Source organism: Copadichromis virginalis, linkage group LG3 (assembly GCF_057382275.1).
Source record: "Copadichromis virginalis isolate Kocher_CV1m ecotype Utaka linkage group LG3, C_Virginalis_male_GT1.1, whole genome shotgun sequence".
NCBI lineage: Eukaryota > Metazoa > Chordata > Actinopteri > Cichliformes > Cichlidae > Copadichromis > Copadichromis virginalis.
In genome coordinates, this window is record NC_140620.1 from 64,689,851 (window position 1) to 64,711,642 (window position 21,792).

At 42.3% G+C, this 21,792-nt stretch overlaps 1 protein-coding gene across 1 annotated transcript; it reads left to right on the forward strand.

Moving 5' to 3' along the window:
• Window positions 1–4,459: 4,459 nt before the first annotated feature.
• On the forward strand, window positions 4,460–14,953 carry LOC146716625 (protein NLRC3-like). Its single transcript, XM_085452526.1, has 7 exons — window positions 4,460–4,589; window positions 4,674–4,772; window positions 4,920–5,018; window positions 5,782–5,883; window positions 11,139–11,374; window positions 11,491–13,282; window positions 14,773–14,953. The coding sequence occupies exons 1-7, from the start codon at window positions 4,501–4,503 to the stop codon at window positions 14,951–14,953; spliced, it is 2,598 nt and encodes an 865-aa protein (XP_085308652.1). The 5' UTR covers window positions 4,460–4,500.
• Window positions 14,954–21,792: the final 6,839 nt, after the last annotated feature.

Below are 21,792 nucleotides of genomic sequence, written 5' to 3' on the forward strand. Positions count from 1 at the left end.
AAAAGAGGCACTTGGCACTTGAGTTTCCGAGCATTTTTATCCTGAGGTTATAACACCTATTGTTTTAAATGAACCGTATGAGGTCGGTGTTATAGAATTTCAATACCCAAGACTATGGTTGTCTTTTCCACAATCAGATTCGCGAGTGGAAATTTATGATCCAGTCAAAGATGGAGCATTGTCCATAACCGTGATTGAGCTGTCTGTGGGGCATTATGCATCTGTGGCGCAGATAATAAAACATTAAAACATAACACCGACATTAAAACACAATACAGTGAAGTTAGTAACTATGTTAGTGTTATGGGCCCTAGGGGCACAGTTCTCACATTTAGAGGGAGACTGGCAGGAATCTTAGGATTCAAATCAGAAGACCCGTTTGTACTTCTTTATAAAAACACATACGCACCACATCCTGCAGACGTATACGGCGGAAAATAGAACATTTTTATTTATGCAGATATCGTTGATTACCAGCTTGTGGGTGACGCCCATGCGCAGCTATTAAGAGCAATAAATATAACAGACGATGACCGTCGGGGAGCCATTCTTCAATTTGACAGCCCACACTGCACACAGGTCTCGAAATCCTTAATCCATGACATAGAAATTGATTTGATAGACGACCAAAATCAACACATACCGTTTTTCAGGCTGGTGGCGAATTGAATGGTTATATTGGGACCAGCACGCAATGTGGCGCAGGTCTGGGAGGTTTGTTCAGCAGCCTGTTTAGAATTGCTGTACCATTGTTTAAAAAAGGAGTCAGCACAGTCAAACCCCACCTAAAAACAGCAGCATCAGGCATAGTGTCTGATGTGATATCCAACATAACCAAGCCAACATCTACTAAGCAGGATGGCAACGGCTTGTATGTGTATACACCCAAACCTTCTAAGACCCCTCCCACTGCACTTCTTTTTTAGCTGTCTGTACTGTTGATCAGTCATTTTGATCAGTCAGTCTTTACTGAAGAAGTGTTTTAGAATATTTTCCCTAACAGTACTGTTGATCAGTCAGCGGGATAACACCTTTCAAAACATTGAGCGATATCTCACACAGAGCATTAATAAAATCCATGCTTGCATTACAAATAATATTCCTCCGTACGCTGGGTGGGGATTTATACAACAACTCCAACAGTGCAATGTTTCTCTGCATCCGTGAATACGACATCCTTTTTACCGCTTTAGCCGTTTTTTGGGGATATAAACAACTTGACGATCTGACAACAAATTGGTTCTGAGTCTTAAATAGTCAGGCGTCTTAGATTTATAATCGATTAGAAGATACCCGTATGGGGTGGATGTGGCATCATTAAAAGCTTCTAAGAAGTATTTTGTATTACCTGGAAACATCTGTCTACCTAAAACTGAAATTTGATATTTATCTCTGGGGTTGTTAAACAGAGTTAAATAATTAGTGTTCAACGAAATTGTTGCATAAACAAATTCTGAACTAAATACATGCAGCTCAAGTTCCTATGATGAACGTATTGTGTGAACACATTTTGAACTTCTATGCTGTCAGACGCAGTATTCATCACATCGTTCTTATCCGGAGGTAAAAGGACATCGTCACTCAGAGACTCCGGTATACCATTCACAAAGGTGATTTTTCTTATATATATATATCTATATATCTATATATCTATATATATATATATGTATATATATATATATATATATATATATATATATATATATATATATATGTGCGCAGGACCCTCAAGCTCCCAGGCCTCTGGTAGAGGACCCGAGCTTGAAGGATAAACCGCCCGCAGGGGCGTGCTGGTTTTTTTTTATAAATATGTATATATATATATATATATATATATATATATATATATATATATATATATATATATATATATATAACTGATTGTATCTGCAGTTTACAGTGAGCACTGAGGGAAGTCAGAAGTGGGTTTAAATTGGGATTCTGGGTAAAAAAGGGGGTGTAGGAAGTAGATTTAGGACATTTCACATTTCACAGGTGCTGTCTTAGAGCTTTATTTATTTGTTGTGGATAGAAGTAATTATGACAAAATAATAATGAAACATTGAAAACATAAAACCCGTTGAGGGGACAGATAGGGTTGGGCAATTGAAAGGTTTCATTTTGTTTAGCATAATCTCTTTTGTTATATTTTAGCCTTTTAACATGCAGGTAAACTTAATGGGATAAATTAGGAATTATGTCGTGTTTCTTAGCAAACACGAAAAGGGAAGAACTGTCATGTAATTAATATATTCTTAGTGCTTATTTTCTAATTATATTGTTTTATGTACTTTAATAATGAAGGTTTGTAAAGCAAGGCCACTTTTGACTCACAAACTAAGTGCTCAGCCAGACTGAAAAACAGGAAGTTAGTGTAGAAATATACAAGCATATTAATAAATACAGGAAGCCAGATAGAAAAAACAAACTTGTACCATATAAGGAGTTGTTGAAACTGTGTGACGTGTAAAGTACCAAAATAACACCTATATGAGAAACATTTTTAGCTTCTAATGTTAGAGATCCTACAACTGCCATTGGGCCCATCTGATCTCTTCCGGAAGATGATTGAATAAAGAATTATAAATGTTTTGACCACTATGAGTCGGGTTTTCTCTGTTCTATCATGGGGATCAAAGAATCGGGTTTTAATACCAGTCCACTGCTGCCACCTGTGGCCAAGTGCCATAGCCTACTACTAGATGAACTTGTGACACACATCTGCAGCAGAGGCTGAGTGGCTGCTCTCACACCTGGAGCATCCAAATTGACCCACAAACACGCTGAAAGATGCAATGCCATCAATGTGGATTGTCCAGACTGAGAGACCTCTTCCCTCTGACCCCTCCCCAAACCCTCAAACCCTCCTACCCACCTCGACATACAAACTCTGTGTGGCTTCACGTGTTCTGTTGATGTTTACATGATCGAAATAACTTGAACACAAACAAACAAAGAGGAAGACCGCACCGGAAGGAAACAACTACAAGTCCCAGCATCCTCTGTGTTTAGGGAGGTGCAGTGAAAGTGAAAGTATTGAGCCTCCGTTCAGAGCAGCAGGAGGAGGAAGGTGGAGCTGAGGCAGGTGAGTGTTAACATGAATATGTTTCTTCTTATGACATAAAATAATTCCACGCTGTACACTGACTTCATTTACTGAGGTTATATTTATCGAGTTTTTATTTCCTGATGTTCGTATGTGTCATACGTATTCCAGTCGCCAATTCTGAATTATAACTAACATTAAAAACACATTTAAGGAGGAGAGAGAGCAAAAAATTTCGATTAACATCTGATGTTTGGGTTGTAGTTATTACAAATATGGTCGCAGCTGTGGTTCAGGTTAGAGTGAGTGTCCATGGAATAAATGTAAGTCAGTGAACTGGAAACATGACTGTGTTCAAACTTTGTTTCCTTTTTATAATGAGTCTAATCAAAGGTGGACAGAAGTATCTCCACTGTGACTTTTCTGTGTCACCATCAGAGCTTCTGCACAGTGTTTCTGGGGCAGATAACATTGCAGCATTATGGAGACATTATGGAGACAAAAAGAAAAGCGTCTGGATTTCTTTAAGTTAAACTTAAAGAAATCCAGACGCTTTTCTTGGACTGTTCAGTGTTGAGTCTCATTCACACACTCCCTCAGACTCTTCACACACACTGATTTGCTGACATAAACACACTCCTGTGTGCTTCACACACACACTGAGGACCATCTACAGACTGTGAGCTCCGTCTTCTTTGTCTTTGGAGCTGAACTCTGACAAAGTTAGGAACAAAACTTGCTCCAGCGTGTGAACTTTCCTCCTAGACTCAGTCTGAGCAGTCAGACCACATATTTCTAAAGCAGCACATGAAGGTGTGGCTCACACACACACAGGTGAAGGAAACAGCTGCAGTATTAAAAGCTGCTTCACTGTCTACAAATATATGAACTGAATGTTTCTTTCAGGCTGTAAAAACCTTATTTATCCTCCATTACAGTCCTGCATTCAGAGCATTACTTCTGTTATATTAGTACATGTATTTTATTCTGATGAACACATGAAACTCTGAGCTGGATTGAATCCATTGAATCAGAGTCCAGGACTCAGACTAAACACACTGAATGTGTCCTGAGCTCGGCCGCTGTTCCACAGTAACTGCTGTCAGAGTCACTGTTACTGAGTTAGCTTAGCTAGCAGAGCAGCTAGCAGTTAGAGTATGAACTCTGTAAGCAGTCAGCTCGGTCCTGGACATGGTTACTGACATAAAGCTGCTCTCTGCAGCCATGTTTGACCTGCTGCTTTGTAGGACTACAGTAATGGAGGATTTGGAGGCTGAACTGGGCTCTGTGACACTTTTTGTAGTGAACTGATGAAAGCTGCGTCTCAGATGGATGTTAGTCCAACACATCAGACACGACCTCTGCAGCTCTCAGTTGATGTGCACATGAATGATTTGTGTTTCCTCTGCAGGTGAAGGTAGAAAGTGTGTGTGAGCTGATGTGAATTGAGCAGCATGGATCAGTGTGAGGACAGAGAGGAGGGAGTCCCTCCCTCTAAAAGCACTCTGTGTGGGGAACATGAGAGCCAGACCAAAGCTCAGAGGTGAGATGACCATCTCTAACTGTCCATGACTCTTCTCCATGTCACAGCTCAGCACTCACATCACTGCTGCATCATTATTCACAGGAACCCGCCTGGACCTCCACCCAGCTCTGTGTCCTCTAAGAGCAAACGGGTGAAGCATTTCTTTCGTAATTTAGGGCAAAAAAAGTCATCTGACAAAAAGTAAGTTCATGTCAGTATTAAAATGTTTGAAATTTTAATCAGCTTTTTACTATTTAACGATTTAAATAATATACTATTTACATAGTTTATACTTTTTATGTAATGTATTGGTCACATTGGATGTGACACATGTTCACATATTTTTAGCGTCAATGAGAAACCATCCAGCTCTGTGTCCTTAAAGAGTGACCGGTCCAATCATCGATTCATTGGTTTTAAATCCCAGCCTGTGTTCGCTGCAGAGAGGTGAGCTGTTAGTAACAAGAACTCTCTGATTTAAATGATTTTGATGTTTCCTGGTTTCTAAAATGCATCTCTGTAGCAGAGCAGTGTCTCCAAGGACACACAGGCTCAGCTGTAACTGTCATTTTATCTGGTTTAAGACACATTTGGACTCAATTGGCTGTTTTTAACTATGTATTTTAATCAGAGGTGTAAATTTAGACCTCACACATCTGGATCCTAAACTATGATAGAAACAGCTGCTAGCAGTGGGTAGTTTGACTTTGATACGCTGCTCTAGAAAGCAAACAAAGGTTTGTGCAGCTCCTCTTGAGAAAAGTGTTCAGAGAGCAGCTGCTGTATTAGACAAAGGCTCGTCGTGTGAGCCCAGATGTGTGTAACAGCTGGATGAAGGAGAACCATCACAGTCGCGTCTCCATCCCGCCTTTATTAATGAACTTCCTGTTGCTTGCAGATGACAGGAACACAAAGTGTTTGTGCCACGTGATGCTGCAGGATTTGTTAACGTGTCCATGATGGTAACATCTCCTCGTCTAACTGCAAACACATGAGCGCTCCTAACGGCAGCTATCACAGCCACACAGGCAGACTGTGTCTCACTGTTGCATTCAGGGACATTTGTTTTCCTGTAAAAAGCTGAACTCTAATCTAAGAGGACTGTTACTGACAGGAAACAGCTGCATTATCTGCAGTCTGTGTGATCACAGCTGCTTCAATCACTTTATCAGAGAATTGATCATTGAATAAAACATGTTTGTGTCTGCAGAGGTCAGAGGTCACAGTCTGCAGGATCCAGCTGTCCGTCGGTGAGGAGTGACTGGTCCAAACATAAACCTCCAGTCTTCAGTGGTGAACCTGGACCAACGAGGTCAGAGACCTGTGATGACTCCTTTACATGTTTGTGTTTTCCTGCATAAATATGACCGAAGATTCATTAAAAAGATAAAAATATTAGACTTTGTCCTGTAGCGCTGTGTGGCAGGCAGGATTGGACCCAAACACAACAGGATGAAGTCAAAGAGGCAGCTTTATTTCAGCTGTGAACATGCAAACAGCAGAAATAAGGAAACATAACTGTAGGTTTGCAGTGAATGAAGCCTCAGCTCGATGCTCCACTTTGTCCCTCTTTTCCTTCTCCAAACAGCCACATCAGGAGTCTCTGATGGAGTTTTAAAATATTTAATTACAAATGTCCAAAGATGGGTTCAGGATACCTGAATCCACAGTTATTAAAGCTAAAATAGTTCACAGGGTTTGGACTTTGTTAGGTGACGAGAGAACATCAAAGTGTTTTTATCTTCAAACAGTATTTTTATCACTTCAGTTGCTCTCACAGCCCTGTTTGTTATTTTAGTAAGTAAGTAAGTAAAGTTTATTTATTAAGCGCTTTTCATAGACAGGTAGTCACAAAGTGCTGCACACAGAGATTAAAATAAACAGTATGATAAATAGCAAAATGCACAATACACACAATATAGAGTTTAAATGTGAATTAAAAATATAACAATGTAAACAGCATTGGTCAACAGAAAGCTTGTTTAAACAGTAAAGTTTTTAACTGTTTTTTAAAGGATCCCACAGAGTCAACCAAACGTAGTTGTAGAGGTAGACTGTTCCACAGCCTTGGTGCCACAGACTGAAAGGCTCCGCCCCCTTTCGTCTTCAGACGTGTTCTGGGAGCAACCAACAAACTCTGAGTCTGTGAGCAGAGACAGCGAGCAGCAGTGTATTTAGTGAGAAGCTTGGATAAATAATCTGGGGCCATTTAGTGCTCTGTACGTTAAAACAATCATTTAAAACGAATTCTAAAATCTATTGGGAGCCAATGTAAAGAACATAAAATAGGAGTGATGTGAGCTCGCTGGGTAGAGCGAGTTAGTAGTCTGGCTGCTGCGTTTTGTACAGCTTGGAGGCAAGAAAGAGATGATTTATCCAAGCTGGTGAACAGGGAATTACAATAATCTAAACGCAATGACACAAATCCATGGACAATTTTTTCCAGTTCAGCTAAGGAGACCATATGTCGCAGTTTAGAAATATTCCTTAAATGAAAGAAACAGGAACGAGACAGAGACTTTACATGTGAGTCAAGGCCCAAAGAAGAGTCAAATATTATTCCAAGATTTCGAATATTTGGCTCAGCAGAAGAACAGAAAGGGGCAACAACTTGACTGATTTTAGAATATAGATCAGGAGGAGCTATGATCATGGTCTCTGTCTTGTTCTAACAAGGTAGCTGTTAGAAAGCCAATCAGAGATTTGAGTTAAAGCCTGGACTAGGGTGGACAGCCTATCCAGCTGATGAGGCTTAACCAGAGCTCTTATGTTTCACTCAGTGCTCCCACCAAACACCTTGGAGGACACATTAGTGTGATTTAGATTTCATTGGTGTAAACACCAGTCACACAAGCTAACCCATGGAGGCAGCAGCAGGCTTTGTGTTTGGTAAAGTCTGTTGGCTTAAACTAAGAGAGTTTAGTTTGTTAGCACAAAGAGCTGTCAGCTAAAGCCCCGAATGCACTTTGAATACAGACGAACTGAGAAAAACACTTTAAATACAGCAAACAGTCAAACTGACCACATGTTTTTCTGCTGATCATCCACAGCAGTACGTTTAGCATTCATGCTAGCAGCAGGCTATGACTGTTAGGGTTGCCAACCGTCCCTTAAAAAACGGAATCGTTTTTTTGTAGAAACAAAAGCACACGTCCCGTATTGAGCTAATAAGGGACGTACTTTGTCCCGTAATACAGTGAGAATCAAAAGTGGTCTATAAATGTTAATGGAATTAATGCTTTGTTTGAAAACATAATTCCCAGCCCCTCTCCTGCTTTGTGACCAATGAGCTGACAGCACACTTATGACAATTCAGATTACCGCTCATCTCATTGGTCGAGGAAAGGTCGCTTGCGGAGAAAATACCGGAAGACAACAGATGACCACAACAAGAAGCATGGCCAACAGGGAAACAAACGCCGACACTGCGGTGCAAGTCTCGGACGACAGTACACCTAAAGCTGGGCAGACACTGTGCGATTTTTTCAGTCACGTTATTCAGCTCCTGCTCAAACTGCACGATTGACTCGCAGTTGGTAGGTCACGATGCAGGTCTCACACTATACCGCCCGATGCTCTGATGCGACCTGAGTGCTCACACTGTGCCTCCATAAAATGAAGGTTATAACAGAAAATCTGTCGCTCTCTCTGTCTTTCACTCACACAGACACACCACCACCATCAACTTTGCTAAATTGCTAATGAAAAACATTGATCAGGCAGCTGTGATTGAGCAGCATGTAAATCCAACTATGTTCACGGTTGTTGTGGTCGTGATAATTTTGTGATGCCACATTGAAAAGGCTCTGATGAGCTTTCCAAAGTTCTACAAGTTGTGCCTCCATCGCTTGTGTCCAGATCACACGCTGCACAGCCGTGCTGCTCCGTCTTTTTCACCGACGTTTACGTGTTTGCGCGTGAGCAGTGTGAACGGCTGTGGTGACACGCTCACGAGCGATTGATGATCGGGAGCTGGTCGTGAGGTGTTAATCGCTTCTCGTTACCCCACGTATACTACACAATGCACGATGAAGGCCAAAATTGGGCCGATCGCCAAATCGGTCGCATGACTCAAAAATCATCTCAAAATGGGCCAAAAATCGCACAGTGTAAGCCCAGCATCAGAGCAGCAATGTTTGTTCGCTCAGAGAAAGAAAAAAAAAGGCTGCAAAAGTACAGGGAGGAATGGGAAAAGGGAAACACCTGGCTGGAAAAGTGCACGATAACACATATAAAGCGCACTGCACTGTGTGCCGGCGCACTTTTTCCATAGGCATGCTTCTAATGGTGGGCACATGAAGAACATGAGGGGCGTGAAAGCTCGGGGAACCCTTAACCAATTTGTTGTCCACCAGGCCACGGCAGAAGCAGATATGGTATGTAGACACTGGTTTGTTTTTTAAACCCTCTGGTTAAGGTTAATATGGGCATGTGCAGTGAATATCAGCGCTATGTGGCCAGAAGTGTGATAATATAATTTATTTTGTGTAATAAACAACTGCAAGGATAGATGATTACAACAAATAGATGACTAATACATAAAAGTAATACATAGATGAATAATGATGATGAGTTATGATGCGTAATCATGGGAACAAGAGGGTTTACAAACAGGAGCAGCTGATTAGCATTAGAAAAGCTGAAATAATACCTCAGCTGAAGCCAATTGCACTAAATGCACTAAATGTGCACTGTTACAAGAATATTTTTCGTTCTATTGCTTTCTATTAATTTATATAATTTTAAGTTAAGCAGGACAGAGTTCTTTTAAAGAAAGATTTACTTTTATTCTCAAAAGTTAAGCATGACAGGCTTCTGTTTAAGAAAGAGACCTGTTTTACTGTGTTAATGTTGTCATTTTGAGCTAAAAATAAATGGCTAAAGGATCATTTGTTTCCCATATGGTCATATCACAAAGAATAGAATATGCATCTGCTTAAATCAAATTCAAGTCAAATGGTTAAAAAATAATTTCACACACACAAAAAAGAGCTAAAAAATTCACCACACTGGGAAGGGTGAAGACAACTAGGTTGCCCGGCCCTGGCCACGAGGTGTCCCTTATTTATTTTTCAGGGAGTTGGCAACCCTAATGACTGTCCACTCAGCACCAACACAGGTAGGAGTGAGCAGTGATGAAGCAGGACTGTGGGCAAGTTTGAGCTACAATCCTATTGGCTTCTCAGTTTCTCCAAAGAAAAGGGGAAAAATTCTTGGTGTTGTGAAGATGTGAGTTGGTCTTGTTGTCGTGGGGCTGGAAGGATGCTGGCAGTGAGAGGCTTTTCATACAGTGTTCAGTAACAGAATGAGAAGAAAGCCACTGCACATGAAACAAGGTGCTCGTAGTGTTTGTTTACTGTGTTTGTGCCACAATGTCAGATCAGTTGTAGATTCACATGCAGACTTGTCCAGTGAAACCAGTGCAAGTACTGCAGTACAGAGCAAAGACTAAGCAAGCCAGGAGAGCTCTCCAACTTTCTGAAAGTATCAGGATATTTGAGTGATAAGAAAAAGTGGATCATGCAACAATGTCCCTCAGCACACAAAACAATCAAAGCAGAATAAATATAATGTTTTAGATCAAACACTTACAGGGACCTGAAGAGAGAGAACCAACAAGATGTCATGGCTAACAGAGGAACTCAAGCACAGACTGAGTTCTGACAAACAAAAAGGTGACAGTTTATTTACCAAAGGGGTGAACCACAGTGCTCTATATATGTACAGTGAGTTGGGGAGGGGGTCCAGGGCTCCAGGGAAAAGAGGGAAGGGAGTCCACACTCACTCCTCTTCAGTCACTCTTGTCCTGCTCTCCACTCACACAGCCACACACAGGAATCACAGGTAAGCGTCTGTAACCAGGTCCGGGGAAATATTTACTCAAAGTATACACAAAGTTAACCCAACTGGTGAATTTAGAGAGAGATTTCTTAGCAAAGAACTGAGATCATGAACACAGGAGGGTCAATGTCCCAGCGACGAACTGCTCCATGCCGCAGCGTTAAATGGTTACCGGTAAGCCCAGGTGAATCAGCAACAGGTGGTGTAATCATCATAACTGTGTGGACCAAGAGCGAGAGGCCATTACAAGCTCCACCCAGGCAGGCAAAACGCTAGCAGGAGAGAGCAAAACATAAAACCTAAAAAGCCATCATGAGCCAGCCAGAGAGACACAGAGTTTATACTAGAAGAGAAACCTGCTCATCTTCATCATGTTTGTTTAAATAGAGAAAATCAGAAGTCTCTGTGTGTCAGACCACGGCTCTACACGGACACTTCTAAGCTGCTTCAGAGTGAACTGACCCAGATAATCTGCACACAGCGGCTGTAAAACAGTGAAAGTCATAACTGTCTCTCTGATGGAAAGCTTTTATTGTGAAGTCAGGAAGTCTGCAGGAAGTGTTGAGTTTGTATTCATCACTCAGTGTTTAATGAGACAGGCAGACAGGAAGAGCAGCTCATTAGTGTTGATGAAATCAAAGGAACTGTGAGGAACTGCAGTTTGGTCACATCTGGATGTTTTTCACTGACAGTAAATGTTTTAGTGATAAAGAAATGTGTTCACAGAGAGAGGAAGAGGAGTGGTGTTTGTGATGAGGAGCAGCTGTCCTGCTGTGCTTTGTGTCAGGACGTCCTGAAGGATCCAGTCTCTACCAGCTGTGGACACTGGTTCTGCAGACAGTGCATCTCCTCATACTGGGACCAGTCTGCTTCATCGGGAGACTCCTCCTGTCCCCAGTGTGGAGAAAGATCCAGAAGCAGAGCTGGACTGCAGACAGCCAGTCAGAGCAGCTGTGTACAAAGTAAGACTGAACATCTGTCTGCTGATGGACTCATTTCTGAAAACTGGACTTCTTGTGTTGTTCAGACATTGAAGAGTTTTCTTTCTCTTTAGTCTCATTGTTTTTCTTTCTTTCAGCAGATGTTGGTCTGCAGGAGGTTTTAGATGAACATAAGATCAGTCTGAGGAGGAGATGTGAACGTGTGACTGAAGGAAGTGATGAAACAGGAAGTAGAACCCTCCTCAACAGGATCTACACTGAGCTCTACATCACAGAGGGACAGAGTGAAGAGGTTCATACCCAACATGAGGTGAGGCAGCTGGAGACAGCTTCCAAGATGGACGCCCTCCATGACGCTCCAATCAGGTGCCAGGACATCTTTAAAGCCTTACCTGACCAACAGAGATCCATCAGAGTGGTTCTGACCAACGGCGTGGCTGGTGTTGGAAAAACCTTCTCAGTGCAGAAGTTCACTCTGGACTGGGCAGAGGGCTTGGAGAACCAACATGTCAGTGTGGTGGTTCTGCTTTCATTCAGGGAGCTGAACCTGATCAGAGGTGAGCAGTACAGTCTTCTGGAGCTGCTCCATGTTTTCCATCCAACATTACAGAAGGTCACAGCAGAGAAGCTGGCTGTCTCTCAGCTTTTGTTCATCTTTGACGGCCTGGATGAAAGCAGACTTTCATTGGATTTCACCAACAGGAAGCTGCTCTCTGATGTCACACAGAAGTCATCAGTCAGCCAGCTGCTGACAAACCTCATCCAGGGGAATCTGCTTCCCTCGGCTCTCGTCTGGATAACTTCCCGACCCGCAGCAGCCAATCAGATCCCTCCTACATGTGTTGACAGGCTAACAGAAGTACGAGGCTTCACTGACGCCCAGAAGGAGGAGTACTTCAGGAGGAGATTCAGTGATGAAGAGCTGTCCAGCAGAATCATCTCCCACATGAAGACATCCAGGAGCCTCCACGTCATGTGTAGTATCCCAGTCTTCTGCTGGATCACTGCTACAGTTCTGGAGCACATGTTGACTACAGAGCAGAGAGGAGAGCTGCCCAAGACCCTGACTGACATGTACTCACACTTCCTGCTGGTTCAGACAAAGAGGAAGAAGAACAAGTACCATGAGGGACATGAGACGAGTCCACAGGAGCTGACGGAGGCTGACAGGGAAGTTCTTCTGAAGCTGGGGAGGCTGGCGTTTGAACATCTGGAGAAAGGAAACATCATGTTCTACCAAGAAGACCTGGAGCAGTGTGGTCTGGATGTGACAGAGGCCTCGGTGTACTCAGGAGTTTGTACAGAGATCTTCAAAAGAGAGTGTGTGATCTTCCAGAAACCAGTCTACTGCTTTGTTCATCTGAGCATTCAGGAGTTTCTGGCTGCTGTCTACAAGTTCCACTGTTTCACCAACAGGAAGACAAAGGTGCTGAAGAACTTTTTGGGAAAAAAATACAACGAGTCCTCTCTGGATGATTTCCTGAGCAGAGCCATGTATAAATCCCTCCAGAGTAAAAATGGCCACCTGGACCTGTTTGTTCGCTTCCTTCATGGCCTCTGTCTGGAGTCCAACCAGAGACTCTTAGTAGGTCTGCTGGGTCAGACAGAGATCAGTCCAGGAACCATCCAGAGAGTCATCAACAACCTGAAGAAGATGAACAGTGATGAAATCTCTCCTGACAGAAGCATCAACATCTTCCACTGTCTGATGGAGATGAACCACCTCTCATTATTTCAGGAGATCCAAGAGTTCCTGAAGTCAGAGAACAGATCAGAGAAGAAACTCTCTGAGATCGAGTGCTCAGCTCTGGCCTTCATGCTGCAGATGTCAGAGGAGGTTCTGGATGAGTTGGACCTGCAGAAGTACAACACATCAGAGCGGGGACGACAGAGACTGATTCCAGCTGTGAGGAGCTGCAGAAAGGCTGGGTGAGTCCAGATGTGATCATTAACATCATTGATCAGTGTAGGTTAGTAGTTTAATTTTGAAAATAAAATCAGATTGTAACCACAAAGTGTTTGTGTCCGTACGCTGCAACCTTCCACACCATTCCTTTATTGTACAGACTCAGCAGCAACTCCATGGATCCCAAATCCAAGAGTGGAGAACAGATTTGAAGTGTGTCACATCCATGCAGTCACAGCTGTTTCCACCATGTTTCCACTGATATTAATCCTGTTCAATGACACGTTTCATATCAGTGAATATGTTCTTTAGGACGTCCACTGACATGTTTAAGTGTCCTGCTGGAAATCACTCAAATCATCCATGAAATCCATGAAAAATCCTTTTAGTGTTTCTAACTTCACCCTCTGTCCTCTCTCTCTCTCCATCCTCCTCACTGCTTCTTTCACTGATAATCACACAAACATCGTATTCAGCTACAAAATAACACAATAATATCATCTGATGATCATTATTATAAGAGCAGGATCCATATTTGATATCAGAGTAACACACTGCTTGGTTATGTGCAGTCATCATCAGTGACTGTGGGTCAAACAGAAGCTCTCTGATTGGTTGCTGACCTTGGTCACCTGTTTGCTCTCTCTTTGCTGTCTCCATCCTCTCTCTCCTTTCTCTCCCTCTCTGTCTTTGTACGTCACTCAGGTCCAATGGAAACAGTGACATTTACAAACCAATCAAAGACAAACTGATCCATGTCAGGTTATAACAATATTCAAAGTGAATACAGGCTGCTGCTGGACACAGACAGGTAACATCATTTTGACTTGCTGTCACCTGGATCTGGACTCATAAACACTGAAGCCCTGAACAGGAATACAAATCATTTTCTGCCAACTAGCGACACACCAGCAGATAATGGCTCAGAAAGCTAAAATGAGCCAATCATTTCTGTGTTTAGTTCCCCTGAAATCAGATCTGATATCAGCAGCTCTGAGTTCATTCATCATTATTGTCCAGTGATGAGATTTCTGCTCCGTTTGGTAACAGTCAGCAGGTTTTTCCTGCGTGTGGACGTGAACAGTCGTACCTGACAGCAGGTAGCAAACAGAGATCATCTTTCCAGCTGGAACTCTTCACTGAGCTGAACTCATTCAAAATGTTCTGGAGTCAAAACAGGAAGCAGTCCAAATGTGTGTCTTCACTCTGACTCTGGATCAGATCTCAGTGACAGACTGTGGACATTATGGAAGCCTAAATGTGACACCATCTTCCTCCTTCATCTGCAGATTAAAGCCAAACAAAGATTCTCATTAAAAGTCTGCAGGTCTGAGAGAGACTCAATCGTTGTGTCATGTCAAACACAGTAAGAGGAGCTGAAGCACAGATGTGAAGAGCAGATTCATCAGATTATGACCTCACTCTGTTTTGTCTTCATATACATTCAGTCTGTGTTTATAATGCAGATTTTCTGCTTTTATAATAACACATTTTATATTTTCTATCATCACAGACTGACTCAGTGTCGACTCTCAGAGTCTCACTGTGAAGTTGTGGCCTCAGCTCTGAAGTCCAGCCCCTCCCATCTGACAGAGCTGGACATGAGTGGAAATGATGACCTCCAGGATTCAGCAGTGAAGCTTCTGTGTGCTGGACTGGAGAGTCCAAACTGTCGACTGGAGACTCTGAGGTGAGTTCACTGACTGCAGCTGTTGTTGTTTTTCTATATTTCAGGTCTTTGGTGTTTGAAACGTTCTTTAGTTCCTAAATGTTCAGGATGTGTCTGAAGACAAATGTGAAGAAGTTTGAGTGCTTTCAGAAATGTTGTCTTTCCAAACGACTGAACAGCAGTTTTTCCTTTTGGCTCCAAACAGAAGTGACAGACTTGAGCAGGGTTCATTTAAAGGCTGACAGAAGTGGAGTGGTGACGGGGAGATGTTTGACAGGACAGTGTTTCAGCCTCCACAGGTTCATGTTGTGCTCCATCAGTCAGTGAAGATGAAGTCAGTGCTGATGAGGCTGTAGAGTGTGTGAGGGATGTGAATGAGGATGATGAAGATCTGATGATAGCAGATAAAAACAGGCTGCAGAGACTTTGAGCCATACAGGGCACACAGTGTGTGTACAGAACAGCTGAAATCATTATGGAGGCCTCACTGGGATATGGAAGCATCACAGTACAGCTTCAGTGAAGCTTTAAAGTCTCTGATATGAGATGAGAAATGAAGCAGCCAGAGCTTTTTCATGAGTGGAAATCCACTGTGACTGTGAGCTGCTGCTACAGCCTCCAGATTAGCCAGCAGCTCATGCTGCTCAACATTTTCTCACCAACTTTAATGGAAGTGTGATGTTTTCAGCTGGAGTGATGGTCAGGGTGGCCTCCCTCTCCTCTTCTTCTCCTCTTCCTCTTTCATTTGTAAAGCCACTTCTGCTGCTTTCATTCATTTGGAAGTCCTGTAGCTGAGTTTGGGAGAGACTAACAGCCTCGGCAGCAGAGGGGAGAAAGGCTGTAACTGTTGGGTCTGTGTTTCCACAAACCCCGCTAATTCTAGAGACTTATTCATCATGAAGAAAACAAGACAGTCGATCGATCCATTACTTGCGCAAGGGAGGCCTCGTCTGTGTCCAGCACGACAATGACCCCAATGGTGGCCTCCTCTCGCTGCCTTTTATTGACAATCTTCAAACAATAGTTTACAAAGCACCTTCCCTTGCAACCCCCCTTTGGTTACATAGACAAGGCACTGTGTGTGTGTGTGTGTGTGTGTGTGTGTGTGTGTGTGTGTGTGTGTGTGTGTGTGTGTGTGTGTGTGTGTGTGTGTGTGTGTGTGTGTGTGTGTGTGTGTGTGTGTGTGTTACCTCCTGCTGACCAAAGGGTCATAAACCCAGGAAGTTTACATCAAAAGAAACAGATCTTTCAGATAGGATGTATCTACAATAAAACCTCCCCCAGCACAGAGTGGCTGGAAAGGTGGTCAGGATCAAAGGGATGGCTTTGATCCTACTGCTTAAACTAAGACTGTACAAATTTAAGAAACACAATGGCAACATTCAACAATTAGACTTAACATTTCCCTCCTTTTTGTCATTGTTCTTAAATTTCAACTTATGCACCCTTTGTTTGGACAGTGTCAGTATAGATTTCATTCATACACAGTAAACTACATCCTATACATAAGCAAATCAGTATCAACAGTCCAAAAACAGGAATTAATTTTTTCAAAAGAAGATGCCACCAAGGACCAGACGGTAACCAAGCTATCCAGCCTTGTGGCGGATCTACTCCTGTCGTGCAATTCATTATGTATTTCTTCAAGTAAACAACTGAATGTCAAAGGTCAAACAAGAAGAATCATCATTCTCAAAAATCATATGTCACTACAATCCAACTGTATACAGACATAGGTATTTAAACGCATCAGTTGACTTTATTGTTTGTCCATATGGCTCTCAGCTAACTTCAAAGCTGCAGCCTGGTCAACACCCTTCTTTATCTTCATCTTCAAACAATAGTTTACAAAGCACCTCCCCTTGCAACCCCCCTTTGGTTACATAGACAAGGCACTGTATGTAAGTGTGTGTGTGTGTGTGTGTGTGTGTGTGTGTGTGTGTGTGTCAGACCTCCTGCTGACCAAAGGGTCATAAACCCAGGAAGCTTACATCAAAAGAAACAGATCTTTCAGATAGGATGTATCTACAATAAAACCTCCCCCAGCACAGAGTGGTTGGAGAGGTGGTCAGGGTCAAAGGGATGGCTTTGATCCTACTGCTTAAACTAAGACTGTACAAATATAAGAAACACAATGGCAACATTCAACAATTAGACTTAACAGTAACACCACCACTTTACTCTGTTCTACCTGTCACATCATTTTATCAGGAAACAAATATGCTCATGTTTTTACTATGTTTGTCTTGAAGATGTAAGAAGATCACATGGTGCTTTTTATTATTGTGTTGGTTTGTTTGCTGTCTCTTGGATGGAGCCCAGCTGTGCGTGGCCCCTGGGCCTGTGGTCAGAGTGTGTGCTGGATAATCCGGCCCAGGATGAGGCCAAACTGACATGGGATGAAATGTCTGTCACATAATTGAGCTTTGTGAGAAATGTACGACTTTAATGTGAAACATTCAGAGTTTTTTCTCTTGTTGTGTTTGAAGCAAAGTTACAGAGGTTTGATTACAGACACAGCTGAGAGTTTGTAATCTGTCATCATTTTAAAAGGTTTACATTTCTTCAGTATATCCACATTTGCAGCTGGTACCTCAACCTCCACTTGTCCAACACAACTGCTGTCCACTGCCTCCATGACATTGTGATTTTGCTGTTGGTCTTCTGTCAGATCTTCATCAATCACTTCTGCACGGGGCACACCTTCAGACTCTGCAGCTGCATAACGAAAGCCTGTAAGATAAAATTAGACATAAGGTAAATGTACACCAATATTCCAATGACAGGTGTGTGATTCATCTGGAAGTTATGTGCGGATTAGTGTACAGTGATAGCAATTTAGTATGTTTTTAGAGGGGGGGGGGGGTTGTTTACCTCCGATGGGTGCTCTTTTTCGCTTCCGTTGCGTACGCCTTGAGTGCCGGTCCGAGTCTGATACAGGTATGTCGTCATGCCCCATGTGCAGTGTTGGTGCCCAGTCTGGATTTGTTACATCCATTTCATGTGCTGGTTTGCCTGCAATAATGCCAAATCATAAGCTACTCAGTCGACATGACGTGGTTCTGCAGCATCACACATTAGCATGTTTTATCTCATTATCTATGACCTCAGCACGTTGAAAATAACACTAAAAGCCTTTCAAGAGTGATATGAATTAATTTAGAACTCACCGGAAAGAAAATGCCGTGAGCAAACCAACAAAAAGCTGGGGATTGCAGAGAACTCGATATCCGCTCGTCTCACCGCTGCAATCCAAGCCTGACGTCTTTGTTTAGTAATATCGGATACATGGGATCCCTCACGTTGCCTCCAGGATGGAAAACGATGAAAAGAGAGCCCGTTATCCAGCTTCTTGCCTTCACGATCGTGTGATCTAACGTTGCAACCGACAACACAACACGTACGATCCATAGCTGAAATGGTATCCTTTGGCTGGCCTACTGTCATGGCGGAAGGGGGCGTGGCCCATCTCCCGTGACATCACGCTCCAAAGCCCTATAGGTGGGAAAATGTACCATGTCGACCAATCAAAAATGATATGGAAACATGACATTTGGTTGTTTAGCAAAAGGGGGAAGTTTTAGGAGTGACCGGCAAGAGAGAGCGAGTGAGCGAAAGAGAGAGAGAGTTTTGATACGTGAGAGATTTGTGACGTTTACCGTGTTTGGTCTCAAGTTAGTTTGTTGTCTTGTGTATTTAGTGTGTAGCTGTTGTTTTGTTTTGTGTGTCAGTTCTACTAGTGATCGTCACAGTTGCTGCCTTAAAGCCAACAAAGGCAGATTGCAGTGTAAACGCTGAGTGACACACCTGCTGTCAGACCTGCAGGTTTATCCCTGTGCTGTTCTCATATGTGTTAGAGTGACACAAACTATTGTTTGACACCTGATTGTTCTGTAAATAGTTTGAAATGATTATATGAAAAACGTCTGAGCCTTGGCTGCATTTTTTGGTAAATAGTACCATATAACTTTGTTGTTTGCAAAACGTGTGCGTATTTTTAAAAATGTACAATCTCTATTTGCATTTCAAGTTATGAAGATGATTCGTTAAACATGTGTGTGGTTTTTACAGTCAAAATATCACTTTCTACTTGTATTTTAAATTTTGTCTGAATTTAGATAAATTGTGCTGATACAGTTGGTCAAAATGAGAAAATAACAGATTGGCAAGATAAACTGTTTTTAAAGGTAAAATATAGAGGCCACATCAAAAGTAGTCAAGAAGGGTTAAAGGCTAAAAGCAAAGTTGTCACCAAGTACTGTTTATATTTGTGTGTATTGCTGCAGCTTTTTTGAGTATTAATTTGGTGCCTTTGTGTGAAATAATGGTATTGTGAGTGATCCATATAGTCACAAAGAATAGCCACTTGTTTCTGTGCTACCAAAGTTCCCCGGCTTTCATTCAAAATGTGTTTATCGTCAGCACCTGCACATTAAACTACTTAAACATTATAAATGTCTTCAAGCTCACACTGAGGCCTGTGGGGTACTATCAGCCACTGAGACAGTACACACATTTATATGTGTTTGTATATGAATATTTCATACTTTAAGACTGCCTGTTTATTTAAGGGAGATGAACAAAATACATTGGAATTGTACAAAATAATATCATGGATGATAAATTAAATAGATTTTAAGTAGATGCTTGTGCATTCTTAAAGTCTTATATGTTGAACTGAACTATGTGATCTGTTCAAAGCCTTAATCTTAATTTGAAGTGAAATGTGCATTTTGAGTTTATACACTATGTATATAAGGCGACCGTTTCCTTTTGCAGTATTTTTGTGTGGTGTACTTTTCTATGTCTTAACAAAAGGGGAACAAAGGTGTTTAAGTTCACCTAGGATGATGTGTTTTAATTTTCACATGGTCTTGCTTGAATTTGACCCTGACAAAGGCGTATGAACTCTGTCAGCTGTTTGGAGTTTCCATTTTCTAAACTTCTACATTCTGAACCTTCTTCAGCTCTGAACAGATGATGAAACACTGAATGATTTCAAGCTCACACTTTGTCTAATAAACTTACATCTTTCATTCTTTATACAGATTGTGGGGCTGTGGTTTGTCAGAGATCAGCTGTGATTATCTGGCAGCAGCACTGAAGTCCAACCCCTCCCATCTGAGACAGCTGGACCTGAGTGACAACTACAAGCTGCAGGATTCAGGAGTGAAGCATCTGTGTGGTTTCCTGGAGAGTCCAGGATGTGGACTTGAAACTCTGAGGTCAGTCAGCATGTTTTAGTTGTGCTGAGATGAATATGATGTGAAAGTTGTGCTGACACTAAACTGCAGACATCAGGCTGATATTATACTGATCCACACTGAGGATCTTCATGGTAAAGTCTGTTTTCTTCTTCTCTGGTTTAGTCCATTGACTGCAGCAGAACAATGTTCACATTTCAAACCTTCAAAGAAGAAGAAAAATCCTCCACTGGATAATTCACTGTGAAACTCTCCAACTCTTCATTCCACCTTAAAGTCTGTCTGACACTGAAATCCAAAGCAAAATGTGCGTTTGCTTTACAGACAGCAGTCCAACACAAACATACACACATCATCCAAAACACAGTCCAACATCCAAATCTCCTCCACTGCCAGCATGAATGATGGGAAAGAGAAGGAGGAACACTCTGACATTCAGGGTTAGAATGAGTTTCATGAAGCAGACTGTGAAGATCAAAGCTGCATTAGAAAGCTTACATGAATGAATGAGTGGACAGAAGTGGACAGAGATCATCTGAAGCACTTCAAAGGCTTTAAATCAGCACATTTCTCTTTATTCTTTATCAACTCTGTTAGTTTCTCTCAGTTTTCTGTGGAATGAAGCTAACAGCAGGCTAATAAGATGCTGACCAATAGGTTTCTATTAAAGGTTGTAATTTGTATATGAAAAAGTGCTTTGGCTCAGCAGGGATCAGCTTACAGGTAGAATACAGCTGCTGGATGGGATTAGCATGTCATAGCTATCTACCAAACTGCTAACTGGGGGATTTCAGGCCATCTATGGATCATTTTTGCTAACTGTTTATTCAGCTTAGGCTCACAGGGCTGCAGCCTGTGCCCTAGCTGTCATAGGGCAAGAGGCGTGGTCCACCTGCACAGGTGAGCAGTCCATCACAGGGCCAACAGAGAGAGACAGAGAAGCACTCTCTCACATCCACACCTACAGCCAATTTAGAAGCACCAATGAACCTAAGCAGCATTTCATTGGACTGTGGGAGAACATCCAACCTCCACAGAAAGGCCAACAAGCTTCAACCTACAACCTTCTTGCTTTAAGGCACTAGTGCGAACCACTTTTCCCCATTTCAGCCCAAATCCTGCATCTTCCTGTTTTTGACTCCAGGCCAGCTCCACTAACACTTTCTCATCAGACACTGCCACCTAGTGGAGGAAGTCTTAGTCCCATTTGAAGCTTCAGATTACAGTTAGTTCCTTTACAAAGAGGTGGAGGTGGTGGGGCCACAGCACCATCATCACTGAGTGCCATAGGACACTTAACCTTTGTTTCCATATGCTGGGAACTTCCTGTTGTTCCAAGGAGGACTGGAAAATGTGTGAAAATCTCCCAGTCAGTTCCTCACAGCACACTTCAATCATTTCCCTCCCACAGCATCAGGACCAGGGCTTTTTCTCTCTTTGGTCCCACTAAGAGATTTCCACACAAACACCTCATCAGTGGGACTCTCAGAGCTACCAGCCCTTTGCTACAATCACAAAGCTCTTCATTGAAATCAATGATATCAAAGCTGGAATCAAATGAGTCCAAGTCTTCTGCTGATTCAGCATCACATTCATCTTTGCTCCTTGTTCTGCATCCCCACCATGGACTTCATTCCTTTCCAAGCCAGCCTTGAGTGTC

Bases quoted from the DNA above. Each gene is read 5' to 3' on its own strand.
- LOC146716625 (XM_085452526.1), top strand. From the start codon at position 4,501: ATGGATCAGTGTGAGGACAGAGAGGAGGGAGTCCCTCCCTCTAAAAGC. The intron at 4,590-4,673 runs GTGAGATGACCA...CATTATTCACAG, and splicing joins AGCCAGACCAAAGCTCAGAG to GAACCCGCCTGGACCTCCAC. The intron at 11,375-11,490 runs GTAAGACTGAAC...TCTTTCTTTCAG, and splicing joins TCAGAGCAGCTGTGTACAAA to CAGATGTTGGTCTGCAGGAG.